This window comes from Mytilus californianus, unplaced genomic scaffold (genome assembly GCF_021869535.1).
Source record: "Mytilus californianus isolate M0D057914Y unplaced genomic scaffold, xbMytCali1.0.p SCAF_2, whole genome shotgun sequence".
Taxonomy (NCBI): Eukaryota; Metazoa; Mollusca; class Bivalvia; order Mytilida; family Mytilidae; genus Mytilus; species Mytilus californianus.
The window spans coordinates 91,339,513-91,357,979 of NW_026262668.1; the positions used below are offsets into that span (position 1 = coordinate 91,339,513).

At 32.1% G+C, this 18,467-nt stretch overlaps 1 protein-coding gene and 1 long non-coding RNA gene across 2 annotated transcripts; both read right to left on the bottom strand.

Moving 5' to 3' along the window:
• Window positions 1-439: 439 nt before the first annotated feature.
• LOC127728499 (uncharacterized) lies at window positions 440-2,947 on the bottom strand. Its single transcript, XR_007994147.1, has 3 exons — window positions 2,792-2,947; window positions 1,300-1,368; window positions 440-709 (listed from the first exon to the last, which is right to left on the bottom strand). It is a non-coding gene; the product is annotated as an uncharacterized LOC127728499 (long non-coding RNA).
• A 1,369-nt stretch (window positions 2,948-4,316) lies between these two features.
• On the bottom strand, window positions 4,317-17,099 carry LOC127727721 (MAM and LDL-receptor class A domain-containing protein 1-like). Its single transcript, XM_052234836.1, has 5 exons — window positions 16,854-17,099; window positions 13,072-13,209; window positions 10,620-10,774; window positions 8,338-8,557; window positions 4,317-4,453 (listed from the first exon to the last, which is right to left on the bottom strand). Exons 1-5 carry the CDS (start codon window positions 16,999-17,001, stop codon window positions 4,317-4,319), a joined length of 798 nt encoding a protein of 265 aa, XP_052090796.1. The 5' UTR covers window positions 17,002-17,099.
• Window positions 17,100-18,467: the final 1,368 nt, after the last annotated feature.

Genomic DNA, 18,467 nt, shown 5'->3' on the forward strand with positions numbered 1-18,467 from the left:
TGTTCTGTCTAAGATCCTATTCAATAAAGCTCATATCATACTAGTGTGCTGTATCAAATCTCTCTCGGCATTATTCAAAAACATTTCACAAAAATTCTTACGATTAAAATAGATCGTCAGTTATACTGAAATGTACATGACTTATGGGTGTTTTTTTAGTCATAAGATTTTTTATGAAAAAGTCTCTGTATTTAAAGTAAATCCCCCTAAAAACAAAAAAAAACAAACAAACAAAAAACACCTGGAATTAATCAATGGTGACAAAATTTTAAAATGTATAAATGACTACCTAGTCTAGTAAACCTTGTTCATGATATATAAAAAATGGTCCACAACATCACAATGTTATCAACTGTGAAATAAAGTAATTTTGAAGGAATGTATAATACTCTTTAATGGAACAATGCTTGGAAATTTGTTTTTTGATATTTCATTTCTAAATTATTTATTAAAAGTATTTTACATTATTGACAACGTTTCGTATTTTGTTTCGCTTATCAGTAATGCAAGTCTTTTAACACGTTCCGGTTGTAATACTGACGTCATCAATGGCTAAATCACTGTAAAAGCTTGTACCAACAACACCAGATAAAATGATCTTGAAGTCTGAATTAGAAACTGGTATATTGACTTGCTGTTTATGCCACGTCGCCCCATGGTCATCTCGGATTGTAAAGAGAAGAGTTCTTGTGGAAGATCTGACGCCACTCTAAGAAAACAATTACAAACTTTAAGGCAGATTTTAAAGAAAAGTCTAAGGAAATCATCTATATTTTTTTATTATTGATCCTCACTGTTACATCTATTTGTCATCTAAATGCATGTTGTCTGTAATTATAATGACCGCATTGTTTGCAAGTTGTATGCTCGTGTAATGGATTTTAACTTGGTTCGTGCCTAAAAAGGTATTATCAGATATGCTCCTAATACTTCCAATAAATTCTTAAATTAAAATGTTCTTGTCTGAATTCAGCACATTGAAAATAGCATGGTGTAGTTTAAAATGTGAAGTTAAGTCCCTACTCTTGTAGAAACAATAATTGCACCCATTCAAATGACGTGTTTAACATTTTTTTAATTAATGGTCGTATTTTATTTCTGATGTCGCCATTTCTACCTTAAATATGCCATATTTTACTTTTCGTGCAAGCTCAAAATTAGAAAACACGTAACAAGAATTTCAACCTATATGCAAATCTTTATGCGATTTCTTAAACAGATTTATTCTGTGGTTGAAAATTCAAATATCAATTTAAAAAATAAATAAAATCCATTTGTTAATGGTTCGTACAACTTTACCTGTGCTGCTATTCCCGAAGTTAAACTAGACTGTGGTGGCAGGTAGGCTCGTTTACCCGAAGGCACAACCTGAAATACGTTGAAATTTTCATAGTTCTCTTACGTCTCTAAATGAAAATTCGAATCTTTCAGTGAATCTTAAAACATTCTTATTACACATCCTTAACTTTCAAATTTCTAAGCATGAGCATTCCTGATGAAGGTAAATCCAGAAAAACTGCGAAATTTCCAAATTTGTCAAGTGTCATTTTCATCTTTATTGCCATACGCATAAAGGGCGAGGGATCATCACTTAAGTTGTGCCGATCGCTCCTACTAACTAGAACAACTGAAGCCAAATACCAGTGTGACTAAAAACTATTTAGATTGCAAGTCGAGAAAACTAGCCTTGCAGTGGAGTATGGACTTAATTCTTTATTTAAGTCTAAGGTAAATACGGATAAATATAAAAGGATCTGGAGTATATGTTGAAGCCAAACCAGATACAACTGGAGATCATAAAAAGTGTCTACACTATAAGTCAAAATCAAAATCGTTCCAGGTTTAAAAAATGTGAATAAATTCAACAATACAACAGAGACTGCCAATAAAGGAAAATTATGAAAGAGGATTTGACTGAGTCAACCGAGTCGTGCATTCCATACTTGTATTTCATTGTCAAGCAATAATTAAATTTTACAAAAGAGAGGCAAAAGATACCAAAGGGATACTCTAACTCATAAGTCCCAAACAAACTGAAAACGCCATTGCAAAAAAAGAAAAAGACCAAGAGACCTACCGAATTAGATTTATCACATTTGTACAGAAAACACAACATAGGTCTTGTGAAGAAGATTTTGAAGATACTGTTGAATAGAATATTATCTTTAAAAAAAAAAAAAAAAAAAAAAAATTCTGTATCATATTTTGTCAATATATCATTATTTGAATTGTCTTCAGCTAAAAAAATAAATATATATAGAGAGAGAGAGAGATAGAGAGATGCGCTTGATCGAATTTGATCGAAAAACGCTGGCAGGTCCAAACCCCGTATCATCCCAAATTTGTCCGTCGATAAACACGGTTAAAAGTTCAAATGAAAACATTCACTAGATATATTTTCTGCTTTGATTGTGTTAGTTTAATGCTTGCTAAACATCAACACTTGAAATAAGTAAATACTGTAAGTTATTTTGTGCTGCGAAATAGTTATGCACAAGGAAAGCTTATATCCTATGTCTTCCTTACGCGCACGGCGTAGAAATTCAACAAATGACTTTTTCTTAAAGCATTTGGAATATTTTGTTCTTCAAAGAAATAACAAATAACAAGTGTATCATGAAAAATCATTAAACACTTGTTATTTCTTAAAGCATTTGGAATATTTTGTTCTTCAAAGAAATAACAAGTGTTTAATGATTTTTCATGATATGCCGATAGGCTGCTAATAGGACAATGACAGAAAATTAAAAAAACATACTTATATTCGATCAGGAAAATGTAAAACATTTACCTCCTTATATATATTAAGAGCTCCCATTGTTGCGCCTAACATATTATAATAAAATGTTATACAGTATTGAATGCCACCTGTCAAAGTGGTTGATTCTAGTTCAGCTTTGTCATCTTTCGTTCTCGGACTTGATGACTCGATGTATAAGTAATGCCCATTACCTGCAAAAGCAAGGTTTATCGTGAACAAAATTTACCATCACCGCTCTCATCGTGAACAAAATTTACCATCACTGCTCTTATTGTGAACAAAGTTTACCATCACCGCTCTTATCGTGAACAAAATTTACCAGCACCGCTTTTAAGAGTTGACATAATGTTTTTAATATACCATAGTTCTAATGATTTTTTCTCTTGGTACATTTAAGGTATTAAATGAAAATATGATATATAGTTGTTGGAAATATTGATCCCATGTCATTTTTAGTGTTTATATTAATATACTAACTAACTGTTTGAAAGTACATATATGCATACTTAAATAATACTGAAAACACACAAAAAACCTTGACTTGATGGAGATATATGGTAATGTCTAGAAAATCTTTTTTGACATGGTTGCAAAGTAGATTTTATTTTGAACCGCGTCATTAGTTTCATGGTTGTGTGTTCGACGACTCGAGAGCGGGAGTTCGTGGGTTTGAAACTTGTAAACCTCTTCGTGGCATTTATGGGTAAGAGCACAGATTGGTTTGCTCTGAGTCAGAAAAATGTGTGCGGGTACGGTGAAATTTCTTCTTGTGGACTGTTACAATATGAATTATTATGTTGAAAAGCCAACTTAGTGTGTGTTAGTCTATTACAAAGCAGGATACATATTAATATCACATTCACATTTTCTCGTCCTGATATGATGCAATAATTAGTTATCAAAGGTACCAGGATAATAATTTAATACGCCAGACGCGCGTTTCGTCTACATAAGACTCATCAGTGACGCTCATTGTAATTGTCACTGGACGTTCCTTTTTGGTTTATCTGCTCTTCATTTTTTTCAATAAATTTTTGTTTTTTATAGATATTATGGCCTCGAGCATCACTGAAGAGAAGGTTATTGTCGAAATGCACACCTGGTGTAATAAAATTGGAACCGTCTATGTTATTATTCATACATATATAATTGTTACAGCGCCTTGAATTTTATTATCAAAGAAATCATTAGATGGATTTGGTATCATCTGCAGTTATCACTACACACAGGCAGATGTCGTAATTTAAGATGGATAATGCCAAACTTTGATTTTGTATTTTTTATTTTTGCCAGGTGTTCCTTATATATTATCCAAGTTATTGCTTCAAGGCGTTTATTTACCATGTGTTCATGTAAAAAAGCGCGACCAATCTGTCTTGAATGAATGTGTTGAATATATAATGGCCGCTGACTGATACATAATTTAAGTTCTTATTGTAGTGTGTTGGTTCCGGTGTTTGTTACATACAAAGTGTCAAGTATATTTTGCAATCATTACTTATCTATAACATTTCTTATTTGAAGTAATGCATAGTGCATGGATATTTCATTATTTCTACATACCCGTTGTGTGATCGTTATTAGGTCCAGTTGCTGAAGAATCAGTTGAGCCTGAATGCCGTGTCCAGTCAAATTCATCTGTCGTTAATTGATGCCATTGGCAAATATCTATTTCAAAGTTACAGGAACGGACTAATAAAAAATAAGAATGAAAACATAATGTGTTTCGTAAGCTCAGGTGTCCTATGTTTGTTATGTTTTACTCACGTCTTTTAAACGTCTTAAAGTTCTTCGACTGCGTTATATAATGTTAACTTATTCCGTAACTGTGATCCTAATTCTATTACTTCCCGCTTTTACTTTTTCTCAATTTTTATGCAAAATTAGGAATAACGATACATGTACTTTGTATTTGGAAATGGGAAAACAACTAAAAACGTCTCAAATTCACGCATATCCACGTGCTTTAGAAATCTAGTTGACATTGTCTCAATGGCAATCCGGTACCACATCTCCTTATCTTTATATCAGTGTGAATTAAACTGAGAGATGTGACGGAAACTGCAACTTGCAGACACATATTTCTCTAGATAGATTCATATAAATATTGTCATACGGTCATTACAAATCCACCAAAATTATATGTAGACCTGACGATGACCAGGGGTATAAAAAAGTTGTGCATTATTTTTAAAAGCAAAACATGGAAAATTGCATCAACAAACAATTTCTTATAATATAAAAAAGCATACAGACAAATCGCAACTGTTGGTGTTATTTTTCACTTTTGACTGATAAGGATATAATACTTACTAATCTCTCTTTTCACGATCATTTAAAAGCAAATGACATAATTTAAAAAAAAAATGCATATTCAGTCTTGAAATATTGGTTTTGTAACCAAATCATAATTTACCCAACATTACAGATGTAAGGAGTTGATAACAAAAGTTTACTACAATATCTGCCAGTAAGTGAATCCTTCTATGGTGAGGATAAGAAGGACGCCCATTAAATTTGCTGACTTTTTTTTATTATCGTCAAACCCTTAATGAGAAACCGTTGTATTATTCGCACATTTACTGATTTCAGCAAGTCAACACTACTATGATTGAGTGTAGATTCGCATGCCGGATAATGCCTGCATAAAAGGAGACGTTTTTCCTTTCAACGCACAAGGTTTATCTCTCTTTGGAGTTAATGCGATTCCCTCCAGATTATTTTTTTATATCTTACTTTGTGTATTGTAAACGGATTTACGAGATTTAAACATCGGTATGCTAATGTTACTTTAACTTATTTGGAAGAAGAACATACATAATCAGTGGTGGAGCTAGATTCTGCGTGAATTTCACGTAGAAGAGAACGACAGTGAGTCTCGCGGTCGCTTTTGACCCCATCATGTACAGGGCAGCATCCTGGTAGGGGGGTTCTAGGAGTGCGAAGCCGCCCGTATTCTACGAGAATGTAGCAAATATAGAGATCAATTTTGATGTTGGAAAATGTTTCACAACAGTTCCTCTGTAATGTCTCTATTTATTTATAGTTTTACGTAAGAACAAGGTAAAATTATATCTCGATAAACGAACAAAATACCTTAAATGATTCATCCACGGCAACTTTTTTTTTCAATCCAGTCTAATGCCACGCTGGTAATTTGACTACTGAGTATACTATATATTTGTATTAAAATGCAGTAAAATAAGCCTGCGAATCTTATTCGTCAATTTTGAGAAAATTAAGAAACTAATTTCAAATATGTCTTGCCCCATACCATGTTATTTCTTTTTATCTGCCAAATGAATAAAATCAAATTAAACAAACAATCAAACAAACAAAATGTGAATTGTTTTTATCAAATTCGTTTATAAATGTCACTTTCTGAAAAAATGGTACATTTTACGACAACAAGAGTTGTGTTCAAACAACGTTTACTCGAAGACGATAATGTGATAAAAATATGTGTCAATCATGGTTAATAGATATAGAAATCAAGTTGTTTGAGCAAAAAGAGCTACTCATAAAAAGAATGCGGATTTACACTGTTGCTCCTTTAGGTTATCATTTCCTGTACCATTGCGATTCCCGTCCTGCTGCTCGGGGCAAGACAAAACAAATGATAAGACACATTCGGCGATATATCATAAATAATGAATGGAAGATGATATTTGTTGGCGTCTGTAAAATTTTGGAAGATTTGTCTTCAACTTATTCATTAGGAATTTTTTGGCAAATAGCTTCCTTGTATGAAGTAACCGCCTGAAAAGGAACTGTGATATGACACGAAATAGATATAAGAAGATGTGGTATGAGTGCCAATGAGACAACTCTCCATCCAAGTCACAATTGGTAAAAGTAAACCATTATAGGTCAAAGTACGGCCTTCAACACGGAGCCTTGGCTCACACCGAACAGCAAGCTATAAAGGGCCCCAAAAATGACTAGTGTTAAACCATTCAAACAGGAAAACCAACGGTCTAATCCATATAAAAAACGAGAAGCGAGAAAAACTCATGAACCACATCAACAAACGACAACCAATGAACATCAGGTTCCTGACTTAGGACAGGTGCAAACAAATGCAGTAGGGTTTAAACGTTTTAATAGGCCCCAACCTTCACCCTACCTGAAACAATAGTGTAACATCACAACATAGAAAGACACACTATAAAATATCAATTGAAATGGCTTAACTCAATCAAAAGACATATCAACAAAAACAAGTGAACATACACTGAACGAATAAAATTGATCTATGACACAATGTAAATACAAAATTAATAAAACAAGGGGGTTAGATGTAAAACAATATCAGAAAGACAACCATAACCTTGGACAAAATACCGCCAAATAAAATAACGTACACAAATAATTAAAAATTATTGTGTTATAAGGTATACATGGAGTACGGTTTTCTATGTATTGTGTGCGATTTTGTCCCATGTACATTTTCTCCATATCCTTTCATTTTCTATCTACGGAAATGATTTTTACAAAATAAATAATTTTGTTATTCCTAGTATGAGAACACAATTGAAAATTTATCGTCATACTAAACACTTATCAAAGGTGGTATATATTAAAAATAGTGAGATAGATATAACACTGAATGAGTAAACATTAAATAACAAAAATACATTACAAATTGTATCAACAGATCAAATTAACACGAAGTACGATTTAAGAGTACTCGCAGTTACTGAAAGCTAGTTAAAAGCCAAAAACAATTAATAATAAAAAATCATGCATCAGAGACTAAAATCAACTAAAACACCTCCCATGGATAAAGTATTTTAACGTCATGGACAGTCAAAGAAGACATGACTTGTACAATGCCATAATAAAAGTATCGACAGGCAGTAGGATAGTTAGGAGTTAACCTGTTAATAAATATGTATAATGTAATATATAGATAGAGTAATCTCTAATAGAAAATGAACGTGTATGTGTATTTATACATCCCAAAAAACCGTTTGAAAAGAATACAAATTTAGTTATGTTTTTTAATTTGCTGATGACAAAGTTAAAAAGTTAAATAATAGTATTCCAAGCATTCTAGTTTGTTTCGTCTTCCATAAAGACCGTGGAAGCGAGACATAGCCACCTTGCATCCTGTCTTTGGCGTCGTGCAGTATGTGGTTACATTTTACAGATCAAAAACTTTTTTGTTTTTTGTTAACCTTCATGGAGTTTAACAAAACTTGGAAAGAAACTTTGTTATGATTAAAAATAGTATCATAGCATATTTTACTGTAGATTTTCTTTTTGGGTTGTTGCATTTAACATTTAGAAAGGTTTAAGTTTTTCAAACATCAAAAAACATCGTTGGGTCATGTGTATCAACAGTATCATATGTAATATCTTATGAAATAGAATATGCAGTATAAAACAATTGATTCTTTTCGTTTTCTTCATTACTCAAATTGTATTGCTTCGATGTCAGATGCGTCCCTGATCAGCTTTCGCCTTCTCACAATCGTTTTATGAGGATATTTATTTATTACAATGCTGTGTCAGCTTATACAATCAGGTAAACCATTACTAGAACAATGCAGAACAATACTACAGGTACCTACCAACAGTTTTACTACTGTAACAGGTACAATTACCAGCATACGGAAATATTTTAACGTCATCTATAGCAATATCACTGGCATAAGTAGAGCCTCTTTCTGACTCTATATACATTTGATAGTCCTGTGATAGAACAGGTGTTTTTATACATGCATCAAGCCAGTTTACACCTTGATTTCCTGCAGCAGACCAGATTTTACGGCGCACTGTGCTTTTGCACTCCTGAAATATTTTGTTTGAATTAAATAATATATAAACAAAAATTCAACAGTTTTTTTCTGTCTATAATTGTTAGGTCAATCTTGCAATCTTCAATCATATGGAAAACTTGCTAATGAAATACATTGTTAATGACGACATTTCACTTATTTTTCTGATCAGGAGAGGCAATTTATTTAGAAATTGATGGAGAAGTCAAACAGATTCGATTGTTTTCCTATTCAATGCAATCTAATATTTCAAGTAAAAATATAATTCTTAATATTTTTGGAGCCAAATATGACACGATTTAGTGAATGTTGTCACCATCATTTCACTTTTTGAGGGATATATGTTTTCGTTTACAAATTCAACGTAAAAGTGGCGAGCTCTTCTAATAGTGCACACAGAATGACACATGCAGTCAAATAACAGTATCTACAAAAAATTTCAATTTTGATATCATTTATCTTTACCAAAAGGACGCCATGAAGATTCTTATGTTTACTTTTCCATTTTTTCGCAAGACAGCATATGTTCATACACTGTGTAATGATGTAGATACAATTCAATATAAAGATAAGAAGATGTGGTATGATTGCCAATGAGACAACTCTCCACCACATACCCAAATAACGTAGTAGAAGTTAACAACTATAGGTCACCGTACGGCCTTCAATATGTCTTTTTGTCGAATATCAAAGAACTGTTTCTTGGCTTTTTGAATTTAATATGAGCTTATTTAAGTATAAATATTTTACATGCACATTTTGCGTCGTACTCCTATTATGGCATTGTATATAGTATTGTGGTTGCAGGCTTACTAAAATTGACATTTTAGTCATAAAACATTGAGATACAAAAAAAGAAAAGAAATTATATTGAAACATAAAGAGCAACACGAACACGAAATCGCTTCTTAATTTGGTGTTGCATATATCATATTTCTTGTTTTATTAAACTGTTATTTTAGAATACAAATATTCAATCAAGGAACTTTTCGCTTGTTTATTATTATTTTGTTTTGGTATCGGTCTTTGAATCTGTAGAATCTGTTCAATTTCTTTATTTCTCGCATGTACATGTGTGTGTTCTTTTGCAATAAAGAAAACAAATGAGTAAAAAAAAATTGAACAAATAACGAACATTTTTTTCACACATATTCGAGGGCCAGCGATGAGTCTTACGTAGACAAAATGCGTGTCTGGAGTACCAAATAATAAGCTTGATATCTTTGATGAGGTTTTTTTTCTAAACTCATTTTAGAAATGAATCATGACAAAAGTGTTTTACCAAACTAAGAAGCGAAACAATAATCTTTCTGAACACCTACAACCACCACAGGTACGTGTCTCTGAAATTTTTTTTACCTAATATTAAAGTATATAGGTATTTTTTTTCAGCGACACGTGTTTGTGAGAATCACCCCAGAATGTCTGTTACAACAATAATATATTGTTGAACAATTTGACCTTGAAATCTCAATAGTCCTCTATCCTCTATATTTCAGAACGGGCTTTTGGTTGGATATTAAACTACTTGAATATTCATCATCTTCTTTACATAAAATATTTTTTGTTTTTAGTTTTCCTAACTTTTGCAATCGGGTTAACAATTAAAGACATGACGTACATGTATCGTGAAACTTTTGTCTTTATTACCTTTCCTTGGTCGATACCACTGTTCTCAAAGACTCATAATCTATCATTATTTGTTGGCAATGCACGATTGATTAATATATTTTAAATTACATCACCTTAGCGCAAAAAGCTACTTCTTTGCAAGATCTTATTTGTATACTTGTAACGTCGTCACTGCACGATTAAAAAGAAAAGCCTATACTGAAAGATGTTTCTCCAGAAAAACGTATCATTGGCAGAGAAAACATTTTCTTTTCAACCCAAACTTACATTTTAGTTAAATATTCAGATCAACATATTCACAATATTCCCTTACTGTACAATCTGTACTTTTTTACATTAAATTTCAAACCACACAATTAATTAACATAATGCATACAACGATTAAACTTCATCTTTTTAACAATTATTTGCGACTTTTGCTTATTTACATAATAATTTATTACCTTTGTATAAACGTTAAGTGCCCCCATACTGATTCCATTCATATGGTAGGCCATCGAGAGACAATAGGGTCCGGTGGATAACATGGGTGACCTGAGAACTGCAGTGTCATGTTGACTCTTACCCGAAGCCTCAAGATACAAGTAGTGTCCTCTTGCTGAAATTTTACAGAATCGCGACAGTGACATTTCTGCATTAAAGTAAACCTTTAAAATCCTTGCCTTTTCTGAAGTTTCTACTAAGCAATGCCTTACAAACATTTGTTTGTTGTTTCAATGTTTTTATTCTAATAGCTTATTTTTTAAATATCTCAACAGAAATCTATATTCTTAATTACACTATATATTCTTGCTTTTTAAAAATTTAAATCAATTCACAATATATTTTCCTAAAAGTAAGTTATGCAGGCGCAGATAAAATGGTCAGTTGGTCAGTGTAGTGTTGGATAATCGGTTGAAATTACCAACCGATTATCTATTACTATCGGTTGACAGCAACCAATCGACTATCGGTTATAATCGCATCATTATACCATGCTCTTTTTTTATATTAAATCATGCATTCAGCCACATTGTACATGTTTAATGCATATATTCAATATCATTGTAGAGTTTTATATGTTCTTGTTTGATCATTTGTTTCCTTATCATATTTTATTTAGCAATTAAAACAGTGAATCAATTAGAATCCAGATTCAGATTAAACATATTTTGTCTTATAATTACAACATTTATTACCAACAATGACACAATTTCTAAATTTCAATGGTATCACTCACATTATAATTTCAAATGCATAGCTGTATCAAAATTTGAATGCTTTTCATTAAAAAAAGATATAGAAAGTTTTTAACTTTAAGCAATTTAAAATTAATCAATAAATAAAACAATGCATTGAAATATATACATTTTACAAAGGGGATCCAACAAATGTCTGTTAATTCGTAAGGATTGCGTATTTTTCACTTTTGTGATCATTATTCTTCTGTCAGCTGTGTCATTCGTGCGTCTGTACTTATAATCGTAAGAATACGGAATTCTTTCATAACTGGTCCGTATCGGATCCGTGATTCGTATATATTTCAATGGCGGACAAACCGGGAAAATTTACAAAAATAAACGATGTGTAACAAGCAATTTGGAAAGGAATGTGACGTTTTTAACGCAACAAATGGATGAAACATTAATAAAAGGCAATTTGCACCACGTTCTAATGTAGCAATACATTTATTTTGTCGAAATTCAGAATAATTTGATGTACGCTCTCGAGTTACAAGTACCGGAAGTGAAAGAATGTATTTCATAAAAAGTTCTTTATTTTAAATAACATACGATCAATCTGTAAAGTCAATGCTTTTACCACGTTTATAAAGAAAGAAATTGCTGATGTCTTTGATTATAGGATGTTTGACACTGTCATTGTCATCTCCTGATATTTTTCGTAACAATTTGTTTGACTGCGCATGTAAAATGCAAACCGGAAACGGAGCTGAAGTTAATATGCTAAAATTCCGGAAACTATAACGACAATCGATTAAACAAAATCCCAATCGATTATCGACATCGCCAAGCCCAACCAACTGATTTCCGACTTATTCCGATCATCGGAACAACACTAGATCATCATCATCATCATCATCATCATCATCATCATCATCATCATCATCATTTATAAGATTTATTTTTAGATTTATGGATTTATTTTTTAGAAATAAATAATATAATATATTTTTTAATATAAGTTTTTTTTCCCACTACTATTATTTGTATAGATGATAGGTAGTCATAAAGTTATCCAATTATTCAGTTTATAAACCACTAAACTTTGCTACATGTTAATATCGTTGCTACATGCTAATGTCGTAACTACAATCCCGCTCCCCTTTTCCTGAATGTGACCTACAGAATTTGACTTATTACCCGGTTTGTACTAACATGAGCAACACGACGGGTGCCACATCTGCTTACCCTTCCGGAGCACCTGAGAACAACCCAAGTTTTTGGTGGGGTTTGTGTTGCTCAGTCTTTAGGTTTCTATGTTGTGTTTTGTGTACTATTATTTGTCTGTTTGTCTTTTTCTTTTTTAGACATGGCGCTGTCAATTTATTTTCGACTTATGAGTTTGAATGTCCCTCTGGTATCTTTTGCCTCTCTTTTTCTTATCTTCTATCAATCAGCCACTTGAATTTGTTTACAAACTTATTATCATCAAAACTTATCAACGGTACAGGATACGGAAATATATCTTCCTCGCGGTTCAGGAATATTAAGAAGTAAAAAAATGTTGAAAATGAAATTTTGATAAAATTTTGTTGTTTTTGTATTGCTGTCTCTAAAAATACATTAAAAAATGCATATAATTAATAGAAAGGGATACAATGTTTCTATTGTAGTTTAATAAAATTTTCAGTCAAGAAAATAATTTAATATTTGATGAGTACAAAATTGTACTTACAATCTCCAAACGTATGATCATTATTTGGACCGGTACCAGTAGAAGGCGTGCTTTGAGATTTTGATATCCAGTCTGTGTTGTCTTGTGTATCTTGTATCCAGTCACATATGCCATTCTCAAAGGTGCAATTTGTGTTTCCTTTATTTATATAATAACATTCATAGTATCTTTTATAAAAAAAAAATCATATTAAACAAACTTCTATTTTAAATTCTTATAAATGAAGTTTGTATAATTTTAATCACTTTGGCATCGAAAGGAGTAGGCCCGGTAAGACCCCTTTTTGGCCCCAAAATATAGCATTTTTACTAATTTGTAAAAAAATGTAAACTTTTAGCTATTTATTGGAAAGAAGAATACTTCTGTTCCATAAATATGGGCTGTTTTTGACAATACAGTGCACATGCATCAGGAAATAGCATCATAAATTCATGCAATATTACTGAAATCTTCATAATTTTAGCATTTGTGCTAATTTTAAGACGGTTTTGTCCAAAATGGAAGTAGCCGCATTTGTGTTCAGTCTTAATATTTAAATATATGTTGTATTTGATGATAATACATAACATATATAAAGGTTGAGACTGAACACGAATGCGTCCACTTACATTTTAGACAAAAAACATCTGAAAAGTGGCGTTTTATGGCATATTTGATAGATTTTTCATAATTAAGCTTGAATTTGAGCGTCTTTAATGACCAATAGACTGGACAATGAAGCAAACAACACGGAAAAGGCGTGGTATCAACTGGGGAAGATTAGGGTATTAGAAGATCTTGATTTTGCAGATGATATTGCTCTCCATGTCAGCAACAAGAACACAAGCCAAAACAGATGATATACAAAAGATAGTTGAAACAACTGGATTAGAAATAAACAAGAAAAAAGTAAAATAATGTGTGTAAAGGCAAACAACATCCAGCCTATTACATTGGACAACGAAGAAATAGAGATGGTTGATAGTTTTACATACCTTGGAGCGGTTATAGATACCAGCGACAATGCAACAGCCGATATAAGGAATACAATAAAAAGGGAAGAGCAGCATACTACAAGTTAAGAAAAATATGGACATCAAACCAATACAGTAGAAACACCAAAATGAAAGTTTATAAAAGCAATGTAATATCAGTGTTGTTATATGGGGCAGAATGTTGGAGGATAAGCAAGAGAGATAGAGACAAACTTAACACCTTTAACACCAGGAACTTGCGTAGAATCTTCAAGATATTTTGGCCAACTATGATTTCCAAAACAGAACTGCTGCAAAGAGCCAACATGTGCAGCATCACCAACACCATTAAGACCAGGAGAAGGAGTTGGATAGGTCACATCCTGAGGATGGACCCATGGAATGATTGTCGAATCGCCTTGACGTGGACACCACCTGGAAAGAGAAATGTAGGAAGACCAAAGGAAACTTGGAGACGAATGGAGACAAAGAAAGAACAGAATTTGGATGGAGGACATGGGGAGAAGCACAACAACAAGCAGTAGACAGACTCAGATGGAAGGCTTCCATTCGCGCCCTATGCGACACATGGCGCTAACGGGAGTTGTAAGTTGTAAGTAAGTAATGACCAAATCAGTCCAAATCTTTTACATAAACTAATTGATCGACTGAGGTAGACACTTAAGTGTTTAAAAAGTGTCAAATGTACTTCGAATAATAGGCCAAAACTAGCCCTTACCGGACCTTCTCCTTTCTTCTTTCTCATCCCCAGTTGCCTGATAGGTTATATTAACATCTAGAAATTAGTTTACTGATCTCTATATTGGTCATGATGTAGTGTTTAGATGCTTGTCGCATAAGTTTGAGAGAAATGTTTGGTACTGGTATGGTGTTATTGATAATTTCTATTATATTTTTGAGTTATGATTTATTTACTTGTACTTAAGTTGTGGTTGAAATTTTCTTTGCAAAGCTGGTCATAGATTGTTTTAACTCCTCTGTTCAGGCCATTTTAATTTTGACTTCCAAATATTTGATTTCTGGTACTGGTTATTCAGAATCGCACGCCGTGCTCGTTTCAATCGTTACCGTACATTCTTATTTATCCTTCAAGAATATTCAGTACTAACTATCAAAGCGTATAGCTGATGTCCTAGATGTGACATTTGTTGACATAGATATAGGGTCTGCCATATTTATCCTTGTTTGCAACCTTGAGCTTCAAACTGAAAATTCAGATCTTATTTTGCTACGCAACACATGGTTTATTCACATCTTGCTGTTAAAATTACAAAAGCTTGATGTGTTATAACATTTAGAATATATGAACACATTGTATATACATTTGAGATGGATGTATAAATACATGCTATATTTGGGATGGATGCCTAAATATGTACTGCATTTGGGATGTGTAAATGCATGTGCGATGTTTAGATATTTTCGAAATGTATAAATATAAATCAGAGGGAAATACTTTTCACTGCGTATAGTCATTTGAGAAATGGCGGCGTAAAGCAAAACTTCCATAACAGCACATTGACCTGAGTGTGTAGGTAAAGGTATATTTGGTAAGCTTGCTAGAGTAGATGAACCATGAAATCATTATTAGCTAAAGTACAACCTCGTTTTGGGTGGAGTCAATAGCTAAGCAGGGAAATCAAAAGTAGGAACAATAAAAATATATACATTTGTATTGTGAAACCAGTTTTACAAGTTAGTTCAAAAATATGTTTTCAGGTTTAGGTGTGTTTGATTTGTCAATTTCATTTCAATCAATTACCTCTGTTCATTGATAACTAGATTGCTTACATGTGTAATTCTATATAACATTATATGATTTAATCGATAAAAACCCTTTTCATATCCTTATTATATATGTAAGGATAAGACATTATCTTTGATATGATGTGTATTTTATTTTTTTGGGGGGAGTACTACAGAAGGTGTACAAATAAACTTAGTCGGGTCATCTTTGAAATGTTCCGTTCACAATGCTTTTGTAAAAATTGTATTATATTGTTTTGATTAAAATGAAATTGACAAATCAAACACACCTACAACATGCTTGTGAATTAGCTTATAATTGACACTATATTTTAAATCTAGATTGAAAACATATTTCTAAACTGGTTTCACAATGTTTATGCACTGGCCTTTCTTTTTATTGGTACTCTTCTTAACTATAATAATTGACACCGCCTAAGGGAAGGTGGTACCTTAACTAATAATGATTTCACGTTTCGCCTAGCAAGCAAGCTTTCCAAAGATATAACCTTTACCTACATACACACTTAAGTCATTGTGCTGTTATCAGTTCTTTATATTCCTATCGGAATGGAACTATAGTTCCACAAATTTAGAATTCTTACCTGTTACAGTTACCGTAACAATATCTCAACAGAAATCAATATTCTTAATTACAGTATACATTCTTGCTTTTGAAAAATTTAGATTTATTCACTATATATATTCCTAGAGAAGTAAGTTTTGCAGGCGCAGATAAAATGATCAGTTGGTCAGTGTAGATGATTTATAAGATTTATTTCTAAATTTATAAATGTATTCACATTTTAATCTGTCAGTTTGTCGCAATTTCAAAACTATGAAAATCTGGTGTGTTTTACTTTCTTAAATTTTTTTTTATAGAAAAAAAATATATGAACATTCATCAGTATATGCGCGATTTTTAGATATTTTCGATATGTATAAATACATTTCACTGCGTATAGTCTTTTGGGCAATGGCGGCGTAAAGCAAAACTTCTATTAATCAGTTCTTTATATTCCTATCGGAATGCATATACTTCTACAAATTTAGAATCCTTACCTGTTACAATTACCGTAACAAGTTTTGTCTTTACTTCACCATCACCAATTAATTTGCAAACATAGGTTCCTGCATCTGAGAACGAGGCTTTTTGGATTGTATGTATTCCTGTATTGGCAAAGTTTTGACAGGAGCCTATTTTCGTCATACCAAATAGAGCATCATCAGGTTTCTCTGCCGAACAATTAATATGTCCATGGCCACCGTGTGGAATTGCTAAGGTTATATTTTCTGGTTCGTAGAACTTCAATACTGAATTATAAGGAAACTGTATTATACTTGTACAATCTCGAAATGTTTCAAGTGTCAATTGAATATTTGACAGTCGCAATTTTATTGAATATTTTGAAATAAGTTCCAAATCAAAGTTATTACATTGTAAAGGCTTTAAATGATACAACTAAAAGTAACGCTTAGTATTGTCTTTTCAACAAACACGGTATAGTGAGAAACGGTTGTGTTAAATCATGTACGCGTATCAAAAAACCACCGATGTCTTTTGGGGATTGCATTGATATATATGATAAGTTATCTAACAATAATAAATGTTAAGAAAATATCAAAGTTCATTTATATCAATCTTCCTGTGTCCAAATACATGTATATTGTTTATTTGTTGGGTCAAGCTTTGATTCTATTTTATATAAAATTTTAGTTTTGTACAACAATGTGTTTTGAATTATAATAAATTTCTTTCGTACAAACAATGATACGCTCTACCGAATAATGGTTAATTCGATTATACCAGGAACTCTGAAAGCTTGTTGAGAAGTTCATTTCAATAGTAATCTTTTGTAAAATTCTGACGGTAAAATATATAGTACAGTAAACTGTATCACTTATATCATGCCTCAACAAAACAATTTCACTAATTAACCTCTCTAGACACACTGAGTCGGATTTTCAACGTACTAGCTCATGAGGTAACAGTCCACAGAAAGATTTATCCCCTATTCAGACACACAAAATAATTTAACCTAGAAAGCGAGGAAAAGGGAAGAACGAAAAAGGAAATATCATTCCCAGATTAGATTTAAATGTTGCCATTAAACTTCAAAAGTAACCTCAGGAAATATGAAGTAAATTTCAGGAATAGGGCCTACAAAATCAAATAAATTAAGAACATACGGTTAAGTATTAAAATTAGGTAAATAACTTACATAAAGGACAAATTCCGTTAAGTAGGTCAATGTCATCGATGGAAACTGCCAAATTATTTGTGCGTACATCAAATACAAACTGAATGACATCAGATGTGTTTGGTAGTTGTATGAATTCTTGCGTCCAATTAGTGTCATGATTGTCCTTAATGGTTTTATGAACATAAGTTTGTTTTCCAGGACAAGAAGTTCCCTGCATATAAAAGATATTGCAGTTTTATGTATCTTTCAGGGGAATTTGGTACTACCCGTAGGAGAATAATAAATTCAAATATTTTGTGCACAAATGACGGTAAAAGATATATGCTTAACAGTATAAACTTTAATTACTATTTTTAACAAATAAAAAAGACTCAAATATCTTACGAAATTCCACATAACCATTTCTAAAATTGTTACTATTTTATAAACCAACAAGTATCCTAAATTGTCAAGCAGAAATGTTTTGCAATGC